General features: G+C 39.2%; 1 protein-coding gene across 3 annotated transcripts; it reads left to right on the forward strand.

Moving 5' to 3' along the window:
* The first annotated feature begins 872 nt into the window (after positions 1-872).
* On the forward strand, positions 873-19,534 carry lhx6a (LIM homeobox 6a). 3 transcript variants are annotated; one of them, XM_061747483.1, is made up of 9 exons: positions 873-1,315; positions 1,978-2,040; positions 2,902-3,087; positions 4,343-4,464; positions 13,966-14,183; positions 15,567-15,667; positions 16,461-16,556; positions 16,661-16,835; positions 18,436-19,534. In XM_061747483.1, exons 1-9 carry the CDS (start codon positions 1,247-1,249, stop codon positions 18,513-18,515), a joined length of 1,110 nt encoding a protein of 369 aa, XP_061603467.1. In that variant the 5' UTR covers positions 873-1,246; the 3' UTR covers positions 18,516-19,534. The 3 variants fall into 3 exon arrangements, with proteins under 3 accessions (XP_061603467.1, XP_061603466.1, XP_061603468.1); XM_061747482.1 differs by having other exon boundaries at positions 874-1,315; positions 13,963-14,183; XM_061747484.1 differs by having other exon boundaries at positions 1,299-1,315; positions 1,843-2,040; positions 13,963-14,183.
* Positions 19,535-20,121: the final 587 nt, after the last annotated feature.

The raw sequence follows: 20,121 nt of genomic DNA on the forward strand, positions 1-20,121 counted from the left end.
AATGATGATAACTCGTCCAAAGAAACAACTTTTAAGCTAAACCAAGGGCGCCATCCATTTAGCCTAATGCAAATGATGTAATTTCCGGTAAACGTGCCTATATATATCAAACCTGTATATTAACCCGCACCGAGGGGTGTGCATAGCCCTTTTATTATGTCTTTTATGAGTTAAATTGCTGGCAATCATCCTAACGATGTCGGTTCTTAAATGTCACACACGAATAAGCCTGTTTTGAACATGTTGAATTTAGTTAACGGTTCTAATTGTGTGTGAATTTTGGGGGGGCAATGTAAAACCTTGTGAGTTCATGTACGCGTCATTTTTGCCTTAAGAATAATTGCAAATATTGACATCTGTCACTTGTTGTTGCCAAAATATAGCAATTATACAAAACGTCTTCTAGGCCAATTAAGTTGCTGGTTCGACACAAACCTCCAATCATTTGTCACAATTTGGCAATTGAATGTGTACATTTTCTGACGCCCAACTCAAACCAAACATTCGAAATGAATTAATTGCTGTGTGTTAATTCGATGTGAATAAGCGAGAACATTTTATTGCTTTGAATGCCACGTGTCTTGTTTTAAAATGAAGGTAAAAAGCAAACATCTTTTCTTTGCATTTCTCACAGTCACGTCATTCTGAGTATCTCCAATGGTATATTACAACTCTTGATCGTTATTTAAAATGATGTATTTCTTGTTTTTCTGCGGTTAATCTTGAGATATGCAAATCTGCATGCGTCCACCTTCCTCTTTTGTGTGTGTGTGTGTGTGTTTTTTTTTTTTCTTCCAAAGAGAGGCAGGCCACATAGCATAACTTTCTTGTTTGCAGCCTCCCCACCTTCTCCTCTGCACCTTGGAAAGGGTTTGCGTGGAGGAATACGAAGCTGCGCGCAAGTTCCACTTCCTGTAAAGTCACAACTCCATCCCACCAGTGAGGGAAGAGGTACAGTGCAGAAGGGGAGGTGTGTGCATAGACATGCATGCATGCACGCGTGCATGTCTTTCTACTACTACTACGAGACAAACGCAGTTTTGCTTCACCACACAAGAAGAGCATCGGGAGAGACGACCTTCTTAAAGCCGGGAAGCGACCTCCAGATACCGGCCGGGTATTAAAAAAAAAAAAAAAAAAAAGTGGAAGGCAACGGTTGGATGGTCGAAACTCTGCCGGCCGTCCCTCGACGACTTGTCCCCGGCTTGATTGCTGCCGCTGCTCGCTGTGAGGCTCCGGGGGATTCATGTACTGGAAAAATGAAGTTTTGTCCCCTCTGTCAGAGGGCAACACGGTTCTGTCCACCACGAAGCAGGTAAAGCAACGTGTGTGTTTTATGTTTCTTTCTTCTTTTTTTTTTTGTTTTTTTTTTGTTTTTTGTTTGCATTATGATGCACAGTGGTGATTTCGGGAGGTCTGGTGTTTATTGCAATGTCACAAACAAGACAGCTGCTGCACGCGCCTGGCACTCGTGTTAAAAGATAATCAAATAAATAAATACAAAAATTAAAATAGGATTGTAATTACAAGCATTTAAGTGTGTGTGTGTGTGTGTGTTGGGGGAAGAAATCACATTTGCGACTGTTTGCGTGACCCGTCGCTTGCCTCCTGATTGACACATGAAATAGACACTTGTGCAGCCTCTTATCCGCCAGCTATTTGTAATTGCAGGTAGTTTACCCCCTCGACAGCCCCCACTGCCCCCCCCCTCCTCCCTTCATCTCCACGCGTGTCCCGGATTGCGAGGGAAAACGCGATTATTCCGGGAAACCAATTTGAGCTCGCTTCATTTAAAGGTGTCTTTTTTTGTTGTTGTTGTTGTTGTTGTTGTTGATGCCAAAGGGGAGGGAGAGTGTTGGGGGTGTTGCGCGTTTATCAAGGCGAGTGTATAAAAGCAGAAGATCTACGCTGGTTGACGGATGACACCCGTGGAAAGGTGCGTGATGAAGATTTCGGTTTGGCTGTCGTTCGTTGTAGGTGATCGCCAGTGAGCGTCGGAGTGTTGCGGGCTGCAGTGTGGACTCCAAACACACGCAAATGGTAAGACCTCTCCTCTTCTTATGCGTGTATTATATGTGTGTCCATGTGTGTGTGTTTAATTTAATACAAAACAAACAACCCAAAAAGTGGAGAACTATTTTTTCCCATCAGGGGGGCATAATATTTGATTTGCGTTAAAATTTGGAAAGTCACTGTGTAATTTTAGGAAGAGACATGCTTCCACATACGGGAGAAACATTTACGAATGAAATGTGAAATGTAAATAATCATTAAAAAAGAAATTGTAAAAGTGCACGGTGACTTAAGCACCCTGGCTCACGCAGCCGTGTTTAATATTACAGAGATTGTGAAATAACAATACATCATTTTATAAGGTTTCACTTGTTTTTATTTTGATAATTGCATATCGTGAACTGGTTCAGATGCTCCCACGGGCCACATACGAACCACGTGCCTTCGGTTCCCCACCCCCACTTGTGATTTCTGCTTTCGATAAATAACACTAGGTCAAAAATATATCATTTCAAAATATGCAAAATGCATCATAATATTAACAATGATGTAATACAATACAATATAAGATAATAATATAAAAATGATGTCGTAAAAAGAATACAAACAGAGTAATAAAAGAACACCAAAGAATACATAATACTCATGTGAAAGGAGAATATTTTATTTTTTTTGCGTTTAATCAATTTTGGCATTAATTAAACGTGGAAAAAAAAATCACAACATGTTTCCATATGTTTTGATGAATTTTGTTCACGTGACCTAAATGTGAAATGCGCGAAAACTAGCCCCGTGGAAACGAGTGCGCGCGTGCGTGTGTGTGTGTGTGTGTGAGAGACTGGGTTCTGATTCGTGCCCCCCGCCCCCACGCGCCCTCTCCCCACGCAGTCTCATTCGGACGCGGAGTCCCAGCGGTCCAACATGGAGCGGGAGGACACACGCTCGTCCCCGAGCACGCCGTCCACGCCCTCGGTGTGCTCACCCAGCTCCACCGCCTGCAGCTCGGTGCCCTCCACGGGCAAGAACGTGTGCGCCAGCTGCGGCCTGGAGATCCTGGACCGATACCTGCTCAAGGTAAGCGCCCGACAAGCCTTCATTTTACAGTCTGATCGAGGCTTGAAAAAAAAAGAAAAGGAAAGAAAACTACAAACATGGCGACCAGTCCGCTTTGAGAGATTTACTAAAAGCGACCAAAGCAAACGAGAAAACGAAGCTAGTTCACAGCATAGCATAGCGGAAGAATGTTTTTGGAAACTGTAGCCACAACATACATGTTTTTTTTGTTGTTGTTGTTGTTGTTTTTTTGTGTCTTTTGAAAGCCTGTCAAAGCGGCCTGTCATGTCTTGTTTCTTCCCCCCTTTTAGTCGAAACAATTTTCCCTCGCACGGGAACGTGCGTATCACATGACACACATTTTAATTCCAATATTGTTCTACTCCACTACATTTAAAACGATATTAGACTAGCCCTGTGAACCGATTTTAAATAAGAATTTACGTATGAATTGATATTCAACTAGGCATGGCATTATTGATAAACATAATTTAAAGCATAAAAGGACTCCACTTTTATTGGAATCTGTACATTATATTTACATGCAATTTTAAATGTTTTTAAAAGCTACGTGACCAAATCGCGCTGCTAAATTTCTCCATCAAGACAGTAATAATTTTAAAATAAAACGATTCGCATTTTCTAGTGGTACAAATTCTTGAACTGTAGACAAAGATTCGTATTTATTTACTGAGCTGAATAATAAAGGTGCCTGCTATATTTAAAAAAAAAAAGAAGAAAATAGTAGACCTATTACTGCTATTAATTTTAACATATAGACCGTGATTAACACATGTTAGAGGTTGATATTAATTATCACGTATTCTATAAATGATTGTCAACTACAAAATAATAATCACGTTATTTTATTCTGATCGAGGTAAAAGAAACATGGCATTTCTTCTTTATATTCTGCTATGCTTTACAATTGAATGTCAGCTCTTCGTTTATTTAAATGACAGCAAAGATATTAATGTGACACTGATGCTCGATAATAACAAATGCTATTTAGACCAAAAATGATTATCCATTTACAAACGATATGATCGAAAAGAAACCCAGTGCAAAATGGTGTCTGCGTCGCTTTATTTGAATATACAAAATGGCGATGAATGCAACCGCTGTTTTTTTTTTTTCATTATTATTATTATTTTTTTTTTATTATTAATATTCGTATGTATGAGTTGCCTTTCAACTTATATAACTATATATACGTACCTATATATTGTTATCGTGTACGAATGAATGAGTAAATAATTGTTTATGTGTGACGCAGGTGAACAACCTGATCTGGCACGTGCGCTGCCTGGAATGTTCGGTGTGCCGGACGTCATTACGTCAGCACAGCAGCTGCTACATCAAAAACAAGGAGATCTTCTGCAAAATGGATTATTTCAGGTAGGGTAAGTTTACTGTACGACTTGATTTGCAAAACACCTCCTTCCTTTTCTCTCGCTGCCTCTTTCTGTGGCAACACCTCCTGTCATCATACACTCGCGCGCGCGCACACACTGGTGGTGACACACGCACACACACGCGCGCGCGTGCTTTAAATGCGTGTTTCCTCTCTGAGACGCTAACAAACGAGGCAATAATGGGTCACGGCCCACGGGGGCACCATTTTATTATATTGCTTAAAACTGTGCAGTTTGATTTGGTTCCTTTTTTTTGGTAATAAAATTAATATGCATAATACACATATGTAATAGAAATGTAATAAGAAAAAGTCAAGATATTCCATTTTGGTCTCATTTCAACCTTCATCAAGACTGAGTCCCCACTCCTCCCTAGACAAGTTGGTTCCTTCGAGTAAAGGAAACGAATTCTTCTTATTTAAAAAAATAAAATCAAATATCACTTTATGTATTTTATTTTAATATCATAAAATAAGTCATAAAAGAAATCATTCATTAAAAAATATTTGCACCACTAGTTGTTAAATCAAAACAACGAGTCGCACATTTTTAGTTTGGGCCCAGTATTCTTTTTGTTTGAAAAATGGATACATATTACATTTAAAATGAAATGAAATACAGCAATAGGTCAATATGTAAAATCAGTTGTTGGAACACAATATGTCACAAAAAATACAAAAGCATAATAATGATTGTATCAACGAATTAATTACTAAAATCTAAAATAACCAATTAACAAGTTAATTATATTTGTAGTAGTAACCTCACTTTCCTGAGTATATTGTTGCATGACAAATGTAGCCTATATAGATGTAATTGTAAAATGTACATAATGATAAAACATTACAATAAGACTTAGCTGTCTTCCAAAACAAGGGGAAGGGGGGGGGGGGGGGGGGGGGGGAAATTACAAGTTTGGCAATGACTTCAAGACACAGCATTGTAGAGGCAGGAAAACAAAGATTGTCTCCTTGTTTACGGTTTTCACTTCAGTCTGCAGTCACGTTGAAAGTAAAAACCAATTTTTGACAGAAAGCCAGGTCAGAGCTGCTGTCAGCTTTGAGCACTGCAAACACACAATCAACAAGTGAATTACATTTGTAAAAGGATACTCACTGCAATAATTCATGTCACAAGACCATTACTACACTAAAAAAAAAAAAAAAAAAGGATATTTTTGGGGGCGAGGGGGGCATTTGTTCTCCTTGCATAAAATCTTGAAGGATGCAGCAACCGCCCAAATGCGTGCACGTATGATGCAATCACAGTCAGGGACAAACACAGGGGTGTTGTCACTTCTTCATCTCGGAGGAGGATGAGGAGGAGCGTGAGTGCTTCCAATTGTGAACGCAAGAGAGAATTGGAGTTCTATTGTGTGCTACAGACAATTCATATATCACACCTTTTATCATTTGTGATGTGTTACATTTGAAGGCATATAGGCTGGAACGTGTGTGTAGATGTGTGTCTGTGTGTGTGTGTGTGTGTGTGTGTGTTTGTGTGCGTTGGTCATGGAGTATTTGAGCAGCAAACGCATTGGGAGCCAAAATGGTGGCTGTGAAGGACTTTTTATTGGGTTGAGTAAGATGCTTAAAAAATGTTTTATTAATCATCAAGCAGGCTCACAATTTCTTGGCAAATGTTTTTTTTTGTAGTAAATTCATGTTTGCTGTCAATAGTTTATGCTGAGGTTATGGTATTTGTGTTTTTGGAACAGTGGTTCTCTAACTTTTTACACCAAGTACCACCTCAAAAAATACATGGTATAACCACCATCATGACCAATATTAAATAGTAGCGTAGTGGACCTAAGTATTGATCAAAAACAACATAGAGGTTTTATTCCTAAAAGTACATTGGATATGATTGTAAGTCACTCTCGCATTATGCACCGTTTGAACATTAACACTGCACTTAAATATAGGAAAATAAAAATATGTACTGAATGATTCCATTCAACTGTTTTGCACATACAAGTTAAATAAAAAACTCAAAAGTGAAATCGAAGTGAACTGGAGTTAGGCAGTGATTCTTTCGTGAACCACACTTTGAGAATCCTTGTTTTCGTATGTTTGTGTTTTGGCCTGGAAAAAGCCTGGCGCAAGGACACAAATGTCAGTGTGTGATCGAAACCTGACACAAAACCACGGCGCTGAGGTTTATAATCACCAGCAATTAGTCGTCCTCCACCCCAGACCTCCAGACCAGCAATTAGCCCGCCCCGTGTGCCTGGTCAGCACCTTTTTGTGATCTGAATGTGATTCTTATCCTAAACGAACAGACACGTTCGCCTTTCAATACACACGGCCTACTATGTGTAAAGAATCGTGCACATGTACTGTATATCACCTCGCTTGACACAGTCACACAAACACACCCTGGGGTCTGTGTTTATTTATGCATGTCCAGCAGCTGTCAATCATATGCTTTTTATTATTTTCACAACACACATTTCTGTTTTCTCTGCCAGGGTCGTACTAATACTCGAGCTGACCCCTTTCCGTTTAAACACTCCCTCACCGGTCACCCCGGACTGTGAGCCATTATTAAATATGTAAAGCAGACGTTGAGTGTATGCGAGCGCCTTCCAGCCGCAGAAGTGGTCAGGAAAGGTACAAATGGCTGTCACATGGCGAGATGTTATGCCATCATTGCCAATGAACTTTACAGTAAATCCTTTAAGTCAATTATTGCCAGCTTGGCAATGACTGTAATCTTTTTTTCCTATCAGGGACCATTCCAGTTTGTATAAAGTCCTTTGAGGGTCATACCAAAAAATAGGATGCAATTATTGAGCAAATGTGGATGATTATTATTTTTTTCAACTGTTTTTGTGAAGTTTTAGTTGCTTTTAGAATCACGTGGCAGGCCAGTCAAATGTCCTGACTGGCCATATATAGCCCACGGGCTCTACGTGTCAGGATAATTTAATAATTTGATTTGTTGAAATCAGTGTCATTATAGATTCATGTGTGCAATGCGGCCTCGTATAATTCGGTATTGCGGAAAGATGCAAACTCCCCTCTTTGGAGCCACACACTCAACTCCAAGACGAAAGAATGTGGCTACTTGAGTGGGGCAGCATGCCTCACTCACCGTGAGACAGTAGAACCGCACTGATCAGCTAAAAACAATAAGCCTGACATTGAAAAATACAGTATAAACTAAATATAGCCAAATATAAGTATACTTTAACGATATAGGATGGTATAAATGCCAAACAATTAAAATGGGCTTGTAATGAACGCCAATATTTTGTAGGTGTGAAATTTTAAGTCTTCCAATAAGCAGTTTAAATGTGTGATTGTTTTTGTTATTTCTAATGAGTAAAAAAAAAACAAAAAAAACCATTTCACTGTTTATTTATTACGCACACACTAACCTTGCACAAGTTCTATTAATAGTGCTTATTTCAGTCATGGAAACGGTTATCGGGGTAGGGTTAGAGTTAAATGGATAACAAACAAAGTGGATTTTATCGGATCTAATGTAATCTAATGTAATCTAATGTAATCTAACATAATGTAATCTAATATAATGTAATGTAATTCAATATATCTAGATTTGTAGCTGTCTGTCTAGTTGGCAAAATAGCCTATAGTTCAGTAGATGGACAGTTAGTCAGATTTTGAGATCGACATATTCAGATGGACAGATAGTGAGATAGACAGATTGTTTCTTAATCCTGCGACGGAAATTATGATGTTTGACAATAGCTGAGGCTCGGCACACATTTGCATAATTATATGTTTAGGTTATCATTTCTTTGGAAGTCACTGGTAAACATCAGGAGTGAAAATTGGCAATTTTATTGAGAAGCAGATGTGTGATGATGGTCAATTTAAATCTGTTTTAATTTTACATTTTTGTTGTTGTTTTTTTTTAAAAAATAAAAATGTAAACAGCAGCGCTGGTGAGCTGTCCATATTCTTTTGGACCTCTTTCAGAACCTCCGGAGATGTTTCCTCATCTATGTCACTCTCTCATCTGGCTTTGGACTGACAGCTGCTTTAATGGGACGTAATAGCAGGAAATCAGAGTGGGTTTCCTTCTACGTGTGTATGTGTGTGTATGTTTTGGTTGAGATGGGCTGGGGTGGCGTAAGGTGGTGTGTGTGTGTTGGGATAGAAGTGCAGGATAGAGCCCTTGCTGTGACACTCAAACCTATATATCAGGCCTTTGGCGCTTAAACACACATACACGCACACGCACAGACACACACACGCGCGCAGGAAGTCTCATCGCTGTTCCAATCAGAAGCACATCGGGGTGCTCGCACTGTACCCAGAATGAGCTTTGTTAAGCAAAACGTGTGCATGTGTGTGTCTGAATTGTCGCAGTAATTACTCATCAACCCACCTCTGGTTAGGTGATTGTGTTTCCATAGCAACGAGCCGCACGCAGAATTGCACGATTTTCTTTTAAAGAACGGAATTAATCAAAAATGATAATAAGACATCTGTCATACAAAGACTCAATTAATCGGAACTTCCTGCATTAATGCTGCATATTTTGGATGACTGAAATGATTATTTATAGAGCTCCTTCCTTTGTAGCCCTGATACAAAACCACATGCTTTGAAAAAAGGAACAAATGCTAAAAGTCTAATGTGACAAATCAAAATTGTAACCCCAGAAAAGATCCAGAAAGTCTATTATTTAAGTAAATGTTTCAATCACTATTGTTACATTTATAACAACTATATAGCAGTATAAATGTATTTCTTGTTACTATCATTATTTGTATTTATTTCTATAACAGTGTACTTGATGCATGATAAAGGGTGTTAACGCTGAACCAAACTCAACCCGGGAAAAAAACAGGGGGCTACGTGGAGATGAAGATAGAAAAGGCAGGGGCCCTGAAATGAGTGATGATTTGCAGCGTTCTCTGGGTTCTGTCTTTAGAGTATAGAGCTGACAAGCTGTCATGCTAGATTAGTGGCTCAACCCCACAATGTTTTGCTTTTTACTGTATAGCAAGAGGGGAGCTCGCCATAACAATCCGGAACGATACACCAGTACAGTACAAAATAAGCCACAAAGTCCATTTGTCTCCAGAATGACTTTATTGGAATATTTTAGTGACAACTTGGGCAAACTGGCTCAATAGTCACCACAACAGGCTTGTTGTCATGTCCTTGAATGGTGGAATTCCTCATTAGTCCGTTATTGGGTTGTCTGGAAGTATTATACACATCTATCACGGTACACAACTATTTCTTATATTTATACAGCCGATGTCCACTTAATAGCAAGTTTAACCTTTTAATGATGAGAATCTCTGTAGTCCTTTACATTTTTTATTTACATTTATTTATTTACATTACTCTCAACATATGCCGAAGCTGGTTATATACTACAGGTCCAAGTGGCCAATTCCCATCCAGTGCCTACAGTATATCTGATTTACATGTATTTTTAAAGCGACCGATATATCCAATATACATTAACTCAAGAGTCTTCAACCTTTTTGAAACTAAGACTTCCTATTTTCGGTACCGATTAAAGCGAAGGTCTGAAATGACAAATTTGATTAAATTACCACCAATTATTTTTAGGAAAAGAGACAAAACAGTTTCTTTTCATAAACCTCTGTAAGTGTTCACATTTTCAAATGAGCACTTCTACAAAATTCCTAGGAAATCATAATGTCCCATCAGTGGTGAGCTATTATTAGAACAGGCCTACGGGAAGCTCATGTGGTCTTTGGAGGTCATCTTAGATTAGTTCAAATTCAGGTAACCTCAACATGGTCGTTTTGATTTTACGCGGGTGAGTTTTTACTCACCATGGGTGTGCTGTTTAGGTAGATGTGTGCATGTAAATGTAAATCAGGGTCAGCATATTTAGATGTGTGTTTACTCTGCAGTCACATTAGCACATATTCTGAATGATGTGATCTTTTTTTCTTTACGCTGCCTCAACCCATATTGAAAAAAAAATCCCAATTGCATCAGCTTTTCGTCTGGCCTTTGTAGTTTTTTAGTTACTCATTTAAAATCTTTAATTGTTGTATATGACTAATATGTATGTATGCCTAATATGACAATACTGTCATGTGAACCCAACTGCAAGTCAGTGCGACTTTCAGGCATGCTACGATCGCCTATAAATAGACGAGTTCAATATAGCTGCATGTATGGATGGATGGAGCTCAAAAAAAGGAGGAAAACACGCTTGTGAGGATTCAAGGCACAACAGAGGGCTTTCATCCCAGACAGAGTGGACTTGAGTGGGCTGGTTCTCTGCCAAAACCCACTCAAGTGGCGGCCCTTGTACTTCCCCCACTGCCAATCCCCCGCACCACCCATCTCTAATTCACCCTTTTCCTTCGCTTTGCTTTTGTCTCTTCACATCTCATAAGCCGTCGTAGCTGTTCTTGATTTTTCACTGCTTTTTGTGTAATAGTAGTAGTAGTAGATATTATAACCATTGACTGTTGTGCCCCCAACAAAAGCTTTGTGTCGTATTATTATTGTAGTCTTTGTTTATCTTGGAGAGTAAAGTCAGAGTGGCAATTAAGGGTTGAACAACCAAAGATTTGTTGTCGTCGACTATAATGCGATCAAAGTCGAGTCGAAGTCGATTCATTGATGATGTCATTACTATTTTTTCCGGTCCCCTAGCGGCTTTTAACGTTAAAGACATTATTTGACGGGCTGGCGTTAATACAAATAAAAAAACAATGATTAAAAATACCATTACAACTCACCATTACACGGAATGTAGAAGGTGCTATAAATAATATGAGCCCTGCACGTTTCTCTTCAACGAGCCAGCTGGTCTCATCTTGTGTTCGATAGCATAGCGTGTTGTAAAACGGTACTGCGACACAGTGTTGACACAAAAGTTGTGGTGTTGGTTGTTATGTGTTGTGATATAAATAAAGTTCTCGTTATTACACAGTTGTTTCCCGCACATTATTTGACATAACATTTTGGTGACAAAGAAGGAGCTTCACTTTGCGCTGGTAGTCCCGAAGTATGCTGGTATGAATATTTAAGGACTACCGGCGATAAGAATAGCTGAGGCAAGGCTGACTGCTATTCTCATCCACAACCAGCTTATAACCAGCTTGTACTCTTAGACCTGCAAAGATGTATGAAGACTGTGTTGCCTTGTTAGTCGGAAATTTTGCGGCAGCAGACGGGTGAGCCGTAATTCCTCTCCAAATTGGCCGATTGTAAGACGAGATGCCAAAAACACGTGATTAGCGGTTAGTCGACATCAAGCTTTCAATGTCGATGCGGAGTATTCAAGTTGACCCGTCCACTAGTCGACTAATCCTCAATTAAGGAATGATGTTGCTTATGTTAACATGAGTATCATATCAAAAATGGACACATTTAAATTACATTTCTCATGGGGAAAGTGAATTAAATTGATGAATGATTAAAATTTTAAATGTGATATTTAATAGGGGACAGCACAGTAATGGTGAGCACTTCTGCCTTACGGTTCTGAGGTTCTGGTTTTGAATTTCAGCTCGGACCTTACTATGTTGAGTTTGCAAATTCTCCTGGTCATGGCGTGGGTTTTCTCCGGGTAGTCCGGCTTCCTCACACATCCCAAAAACATGCATGTATAAATTCTTTCAACAGCGAACTGCCCATCCATCAATCCATGCATTTTCTCTACTGCTTATCCTGTTCAGGGTTGTGGGAACCTGGAGCCTACCCTACACACTGCACTGGTCACCAGATAACCGCAGTGTACATATAGAGAAAGACAATCATTCAGTTAAATATTATGCTAGTGTATGGCAAACACTGATCATATAGCAATTACGTACTGACAATCGGGTCAAATATGATTTCCCCCATTCTAATCAAAGTCAGCAAAGGTCCAATTTGTGGATGTCTCTGAAAGATTATCCTGAGCGATTATCCTGTGGTGTGTTAAGTTTTAAGAGAGATTTTTTCCCTCCCTGATCTGCTTGGAAAACATGTGAAAATGTTACAAGCGGTACAGAAAATGGATGGATGGATGAATATTTTCCGATGGTAGATCCTTAAGTGTGTGGTCAATACCAAGTTCGACCGAGCCGCGGATGTGATTGCGACGTGAAACGGAACGATAGCCAATTGAGAGCTCGCTGATGAATACAAATAGAGGAGCACCTGAGTGTTCATATAACATGTATATAACAAGTCGTTCACCAAATAAAAATGACAAGGCGAAGAGTTTGCAGTGTAGTTACAGATAAGCTAAAAGTTAGCCTAGCTTCTTCGATTTCTTGTTGTACTATTACTACTACTACGACTACTTTTATACTTCTTCCTTCTTCTTTGTATTTTCCAGCAGTGTGGATGCCAAGTGGCACCACGCTGCCAGGTCAGTTTTGGTACTATGACAGAAATCTGGTTTTCGGGGTGGGAGGAGACTGATGATTGTCATGATATGGTTATGTGTTGCGCTGTGTTGGTCATCTGGAGTACATCACGCACGCTGAGAGAGCAGTAAGAGCGCAGCTTTTTTCTCTTCACGTTTTAAAGATCGGTTAAAAATCTTCAAAATCTTTGCGTGTACCCCGATTTAGAATCAGTCATTAAACCTACAATAGTGGGGTCTGCTGTGCCTCCATCACCACAGTGTTTGTCTCATTCTGTCCTCGAACACATTCACCACCACGTGAACAGTTCCAATAAGCAGCACGTGTTTATTTCAGATATTAACGCCTCATTACAGCCACGTCTGTCGTTAATCATTTGTTGTCCTCGCAGTGTTTATGTTCTCTTTCCAAAACCCTCATCCACTGGCCCCATGCCCCTCAAACTCCACCTCCCCCTCTATACCGATTCTTCCTGTATAATACCGCCTGACCTCACTGTTACTATCGGTTACAGCCGCTCCACGGAGTGATGTCATCCACTTCTTTTTTTTTTTTTCCATCTTCCACGCTGGGAAACCGCTATAGTGTACTGTACTGTATGTGTGTGTGTCTGTGTGTTTCATGGTTTTCAGGCATCAGTCAGGAAATTGCAGGTGTTGGTTTCTTTGTGTAGAAAGCACAACCAGGGGACTTTTAGTGTAGGCCACATGCTCCTCCAATCCTCCACAGTTTAAACCGAAACATCAACATTAGTGAGATAACATTAAAAAAAAGAAAAGAGAATTGAGTTAGGCAGCACGGTGGCATTGTGTTTAGGACGTCTGCCTCATAGTCGAGTCCCGAGTTTGAATCTCGACTCAGACCCACAGCCTTGAAGCCCAATCAGGGTAAAATGTAAAATAATTTTTGTCACGGGCCACATTGTAGAGTAGAAATGGTTTTCCTTCCTCATGACTTTAAAATCCATATAAATAACATACACAGTTGTTACAGCATTTTGTTTTTAAAATAAATGTTGATAACAACAAATGGAATGAAAAATTGGGGCAAGCAAATATTATGTCATTATGATTAAATGGATTGAATTGGATTCAATATAATTGTGTTTCCTGTGCCTCAGCGGTTCTCTTCTTCTGTCCCTCACAGTAGGTTTGGTACTAAGTGTGCCCGCTGCGGGCGTCAGATCTACGCCAGCGACTGGGTGCGGCGCGCCAGGGGCAACGCGTACCACTTGGCGTGCTTTGCGTGCTTCTCGTGCAAGAGGCAGCTGTCCACGGGGGAGGAGTTTGGCCTGGTGGAGGAAAAGGTGCTGTGCAGGATCCACTACGACACCATGGTGGAGAATCTCAAGCGAGCGGCGGAGAGCGGTAAGCGGGCAAAATTATTTCAGTATTATGCTTTGTTGGCAATGACAACAATTAATAAAAAAATCTGTTTAATTTCTCTCCTTCACTGTGATCTAATGTGTCAGATACAAACTTCACACTTTTCATGGTGGGAACGCACTGACATACAGTATGCTTAGTGTTTTCTGTAAAAAAAAAAAAAAAAAAAAAAAAAGTTTTCTGTGGTTTAAAGGGGACATTCTTCCAAACTAACTTTTTCAAGTATTTGGGATGTAATATTGACTCTATGGTGCCTCAGTAAACATGTGCAATAGGAATTAAAATCATTCACGCATTGCTGAGTCCCAGACGTTTTTCTGCCGAGAGGCCTGCAATCAGGTCATTCGAATTTCTCGAGCTTATCTATGTCACTAGCGAAAATCTCCACCTTCCCTTTCCTCTCCTGAGCAACATAACTGTCAACATAACAAACAGGTGTGCTCTCACATGTGGGTCTTCTACACTCAGGCAACCAATCAGAGAAAAGGCCAAATATGGACAAACCAATCAGAGAAAAGGCCAAATATGGACAAAGCAGATTCAAAACTGGGTCAAACAGAAGTAGCTGTCAGAGGGGCCTTTTCTGGGCACTCGTATGACAAAACCAAGGTGTTTTTTTTCCAAATGAAATTGACACTTTTATACTAAGTCCATGTTAGAGAGTCACTCTATAAAGGTCTAAATAGCCAAAATACGGGACCTTTAAATTCATGAAAGTACTACTTACAAATTAACCCAAGTAAAAAAAAAAAATAAATAAAATTTCAACAAAAGACCTCTGTATGATATTTTCTGTCTTGGTATAAATACTGTACAAGAACCGTGCATACCGCAATAAAAAAATAATCTCATGCGAGCCAATGGACCAACCAAAACTGCAAAATCGACCATTGAAGCTGTGGCTGCTAATGTTATACAGGGATTAAAAACTCCCCTGAGCTCAACCCTATTGAGAACCTATGGCGCATCCTTAAAAGGACATATAAACATTTAACTTGATCAGTTAAAAAAAAGAGCTCTATGTAATGCACAGTTCTTTATAAACTAAAAGATTAGTTTTATATTCCAATCCATCCATCCATTTTCTGTATTGCTTATCCTCACCAGTTGAAGTCCAGTTGCCTTGGTTGATTGTTTAATTTCACACTTTATTGGTGGCGGGCACTCCAGAGACCCAACTATTTGTATACAAGCCATTAAAAACGAAAGTATTTTCATATGTCCCATTCAAAAATGGCACAAGTTGAAAGTTACCACATCAATATTGTGAAAGCTCAAACAACAGTTTCTGATTTATAACCCTGTAGTGAGAGGGAAGGAAGCATTATGATTGATTCACTGCAAACTAATTGTTGTCTTTTTCAGGCAATGGTATCACATTAGAAGGAGCGGTTCCGACGGAACAAGACAATCAGCCTAAACCGGCCAAAAGGGCACGCACGTCTTTCACTGCGGAACAGCTACAGGTGACACAAATATGACTCCTTCTATTAAAATTCTTATAAAAGCAGAAATGTGAAGTAATTTTACTATAATTAGAAAACGTTCTAAGCAATTTGGACTGTCCACTGGCTTATAATAAGATGAATGGTGTAAGCTACTGATGCCAGTTTGGGTAAAGTATGGCCTGGTGGGCAACATATGCTTTGCTTCATTATTTAATCCAGCCCACCGAGCATTAGCATTATCTCGAGTCTTGTAATATTTGTTCCTTCATTTCGTCATTTTTTTCTAAGGAATTAAAATGTTTGTATTAATTTTTATGAGCTGTTTTCATTGATTTACCTCACAAAATAACTGCTTTGTTGTCGGTAGTAAAATAAAAATAATAATACAATGAACAATTTTATGTTGTTTAATTGATTGATTACTTTTGGTAAATGAATTATAAATAATCAAATTACTAATGGGTATTAACGACCATTTACATTATAAATAAATATTTTATTTGTATATTTTACACATTTTAACATTTTTATTTGCTATGTATTTGCGATACAAGCATTTTTATTTGCTAGTTTTATTGTCTTAAATAATTTTTATAAGTTTCCCCACACTTGTACTAACTGGTTTACTACCTGGGGTGGACCAGCCAAGACACCTCTCATGTTGTGTGAGCACGAGCACTAATGTGAAGTCAGGTTTATGTGTGTGTCCCAAACGCTACGCCCAAATTGTAAAATAGTGGCCTTAATATTAAGTTACACATCACAAGTGTCCCTTAGTGCGACTTTAAAGCAACGCGTTACCTCTGTGCAGATCATGCAGGCCCAGTTTGCCCAGGACAACAACCCAGACGCTCAGACACTACAAAAACTAGCTGACATGACGGGTCTCAGCAGGCGGGTCATACAGGTGAGTACATAGTGTTCGGTCATGGAAATGACGGTAACAGTCATCAGCAAAATCCCATTTGTGGAGGCACGATACGTGATGTGTGCTTGCATCGCTCTTCATAGGTGTGGTTTCAAAACTGCAGAGCAAGACACAAAAAGCATACGCCCCAGCACAGCGGGGGTCCTCAGGGTCACCCCCAGTCCAGGATACCCTCGTCCTTGCCCGATGAGCTTCACTATTCCCCCTTCGCCAGCCCCGACCGGGCGCGCATGGTCGCCCTACACGGATACATTGACAGTATGTCTTTTAGCATTTACGATTTCGTGCTGTCAAATCTTAAAAAAAACAAAAGTGAAAGTTCAATGATTAACTCATTACAAATAAAATCATCCAAAGAATAAAAAATATAAAGTGATAACAATGAGTATAGTTTTAATGATAATATAAAAACACAAACATGAATTTAAAAAAATCTCACTTAAGTCTTAGCATTCAAAAACAATTGTTTACAAATAAAACAATTGAAATAATAAAAACTGTGCAATTATTAAAATTTGCGTGCAACTTATGTTGAGAATAATAAATATTACAGAAATAAAATGAAATTGATTGTTAAAACTTGTTAAAACATACATTGTAAATAATCCAAAATATTGCATTTATAAAGCAACTCTTGACTCTTGCCTTGTAAATACAATTATTTATAACTAAAATAATGTAAATGTTCAAATCTAGTTATGTCTGCACTGTACACTTTTAAAAATAATACAAAATAAAATTCATACATATATTTACTGTATATTTATATATAAAATACTGTATATTTATATATAAAATAAAAACCAGACAATTATTCCAATCAGTTTACATTAAATTTGAACAATAATAAGCAATACAGAAATACAATAAACTTGATTCTGAAACCAGTTAAAAAATGGAACCATTGATGCATAATGATAACAATTTGTATATTTTTAATAATAAGTCAAATTAAACTGAAGGCCCCCCACACACACACACACACACACACACACACACACACACACACACACACAGACATGCTGATATCTTCCTTTAAGGACTGTGGCCTAGTGAGTTACATCAGGAGCCTGGAGTAAGTCGCATTGGTCGTTTACCATGCCTTTAGTTCTGTGCTAACGTCTCCTCCATGCTCCTTGTGAGTGTTCTCATTTTGTATTTGTGTGTTTGACCATTTGTCCCATTCCTTAAACGTCGGAAAGTGCATCGGTGACTCTGGCTCTCCTTGCCCACACGCAGGTACATTATAGTATCCTAACAGTTCCATTTTTTTTCCACTTCAATTACACGGTGACGTATTTGAAGGTCACTCGTATCTCAACTTTTAGCTCGCAACACAAACCCCAAAAAATTAATGTGACGGTTTGAACGCAAAAACTTGTTTTGGGGCACTCATAAGTGCAGATTCAGTGCATTGCAGATTTTTTTCATTGTCATAGGGCCCATAAATCACCATATCAAGGGATTCCGGGTGTATTCTGTCATTTTTAGGGGGTAAAATAAATGTTTCTAGCCATTACAAAGAGTAAGTACATAGTGTACAGTACAACTGTGCATTTCTGTATGTTTAAGAGTTTAAAAGGTGTTTAAGAGAATAGAGTGTTTATAAGAGTATGGTGTAGCTTAATAGGAGTGTGGGGAAGATTCATAAGAGTCTGGGGAGGTTCATACAGCTTTAAAACATGTATAAATAAACAAAAAATGGATGCGATGTTTGCTTGGTGGATTTCGCCTCTTGCAGAGGTGTTCCAGAACCTTACTCCCGCCATAAATGAGGGATTACTGTATATGCAAAATATAATAGCTGATGCTTGCAAATAGTATTTTTCTTCATTCTTTTTTTAAATGTGTTCTTCAGGTCACCCCTTCTCTGTGCTGACCTCACAGAGTCTTCCCCATCAGGCCATGTCGCTGCCCCAGCTGCCCCTCAGCCGCTAGCACTCCGCCGCTCTTCCAACCTTTAAGGACATCCTCAAACCTCCGCACCCCAACCCTTGGCCTCCAGTCACTGACCCCCACATGGCAAATCATGAGGTCGAACGCGAGTTGCCGCGGAGGAGAGAGAGAAACACCTTTTCGTGCTCCTAAGGAATATTCCACCTACTCGTGTATGATGGGATCTATCATACCCAGGATTCATCCACATCGTACAACCGGGATCATTCCGACTTGAGAGGAGTTTGGAAGAGTGGAAGTGACTCAAGCAGAAGGACTGAAGCTTCTGGAGGGCTGCAAAAGAATGGAGCGGGTGGGTGGGGGATTTGTCACAGTGGATCAGTGGTGGGGCTCTAACTGTGGTCAGCAAGACCTTGGAAGGCCACCAAAATGAAATTCACTCACCGTACATAATAGCTCACGGCAACAAAACTCTGTTGTGTTGGAAAGCCTCAGTCCCCAATTGCAGATTATGTCAGTGGTTTCAATGCCAAAAAATGAAGGACGACCACAAAGCACAAAGTCTGAGTATTTCTTACATTTCAGGTTTCTTGAAACAGATGCATACTGGTCAAACTAATCATTCCTTAAAAAAAAAAACTAATAAAAAAATAAAATAAAACAAAAATAAAATAATGTCTGTGTTTGCCTGGAGTGAAACAGTATTGGTACAAAACTGACAAAAATGCAACATACTAGTAAAATGTGACTTTTTCTGTGTATGTGTATGTGTGTGGATGTGTGAGTGTGTGTGTTGGGGGAGGTCTGTACATCATGGAATTAAGCGCCACGGCTGTCGTGTAAAGAAACGGATCCAACGTGAACCTCAACGTCCTTGTATTTATTGAGATGGAAAAATCCCTGTAAAGCACTTTTTGTTTGAATTTTGTAAAATAAAATGGAAAAAAACAACAACGAAATGAAACACAAAAGTTTATTTGATAGACTGTGCATCATCAATGTTTTGTGTAAACAAATGCAATAAAACAGAATGTGATGACTTTTGTGGTCAAGCTCGATGACTAGTATAACTTGTATGAGTACGAGAGGCACAAACCTAAAATGAAATTTGGATGAATCGGCGATCCACAACCGGTTTTACATAACGTGATATTTTGACAGACCAGCGCAGAAACAAATGAAAACTGTTTATTAAAAATGCAACTCAGCCTTACGCTGAAAGTAGTTGTTGTAAATAATGTTTAGCCCTGCCTTTTCTTCCTTTATTCCACAAGCCAGCGCCATCTTGGGGTAATGGGAGATATCCCAAGCGTCTTTCTTATGTCTAGTCTACACTGGAATATTATTTTGGTTGCTTTCATTGCATTCAATCCTGCTTTACAAACAGGATCTTGGAAATGAAAGGCATTTAGTGCTTTTTTTGTGTGCGGCAGTTTTGAAGGCGTCATTGCCTCATTTGCAAGCCTGTCGCCACATATTGTGTAGAGCAGAGCGGGCTTGGTGTGGGACAATCATCTTTAGCGATAAACCTGTCTTTTAATATTTTGCTTTCTTGGAAGTTGTAGGCTCTTTCTTTATCTCATCATTTGGCCTTTTCCACTTTCTGACGAAGCTCTCCAGAAACATTTCTTTTGACTTATTTTTGCTA

This window comes from Phyllopteryx taeniolatus, chromosome 15 (genome assembly GCF_024500385.1).
Source record: "Phyllopteryx taeniolatus isolate TA_2022b chromosome 15, UOR_Ptae_1.2, whole genome shotgun sequence".
NCBI lineage: Eukaryota > Metazoa > Chordata > Actinopteri > Syngnathiformes > Syngnathidae > Phyllopteryx > Phyllopteryx taeniolatus.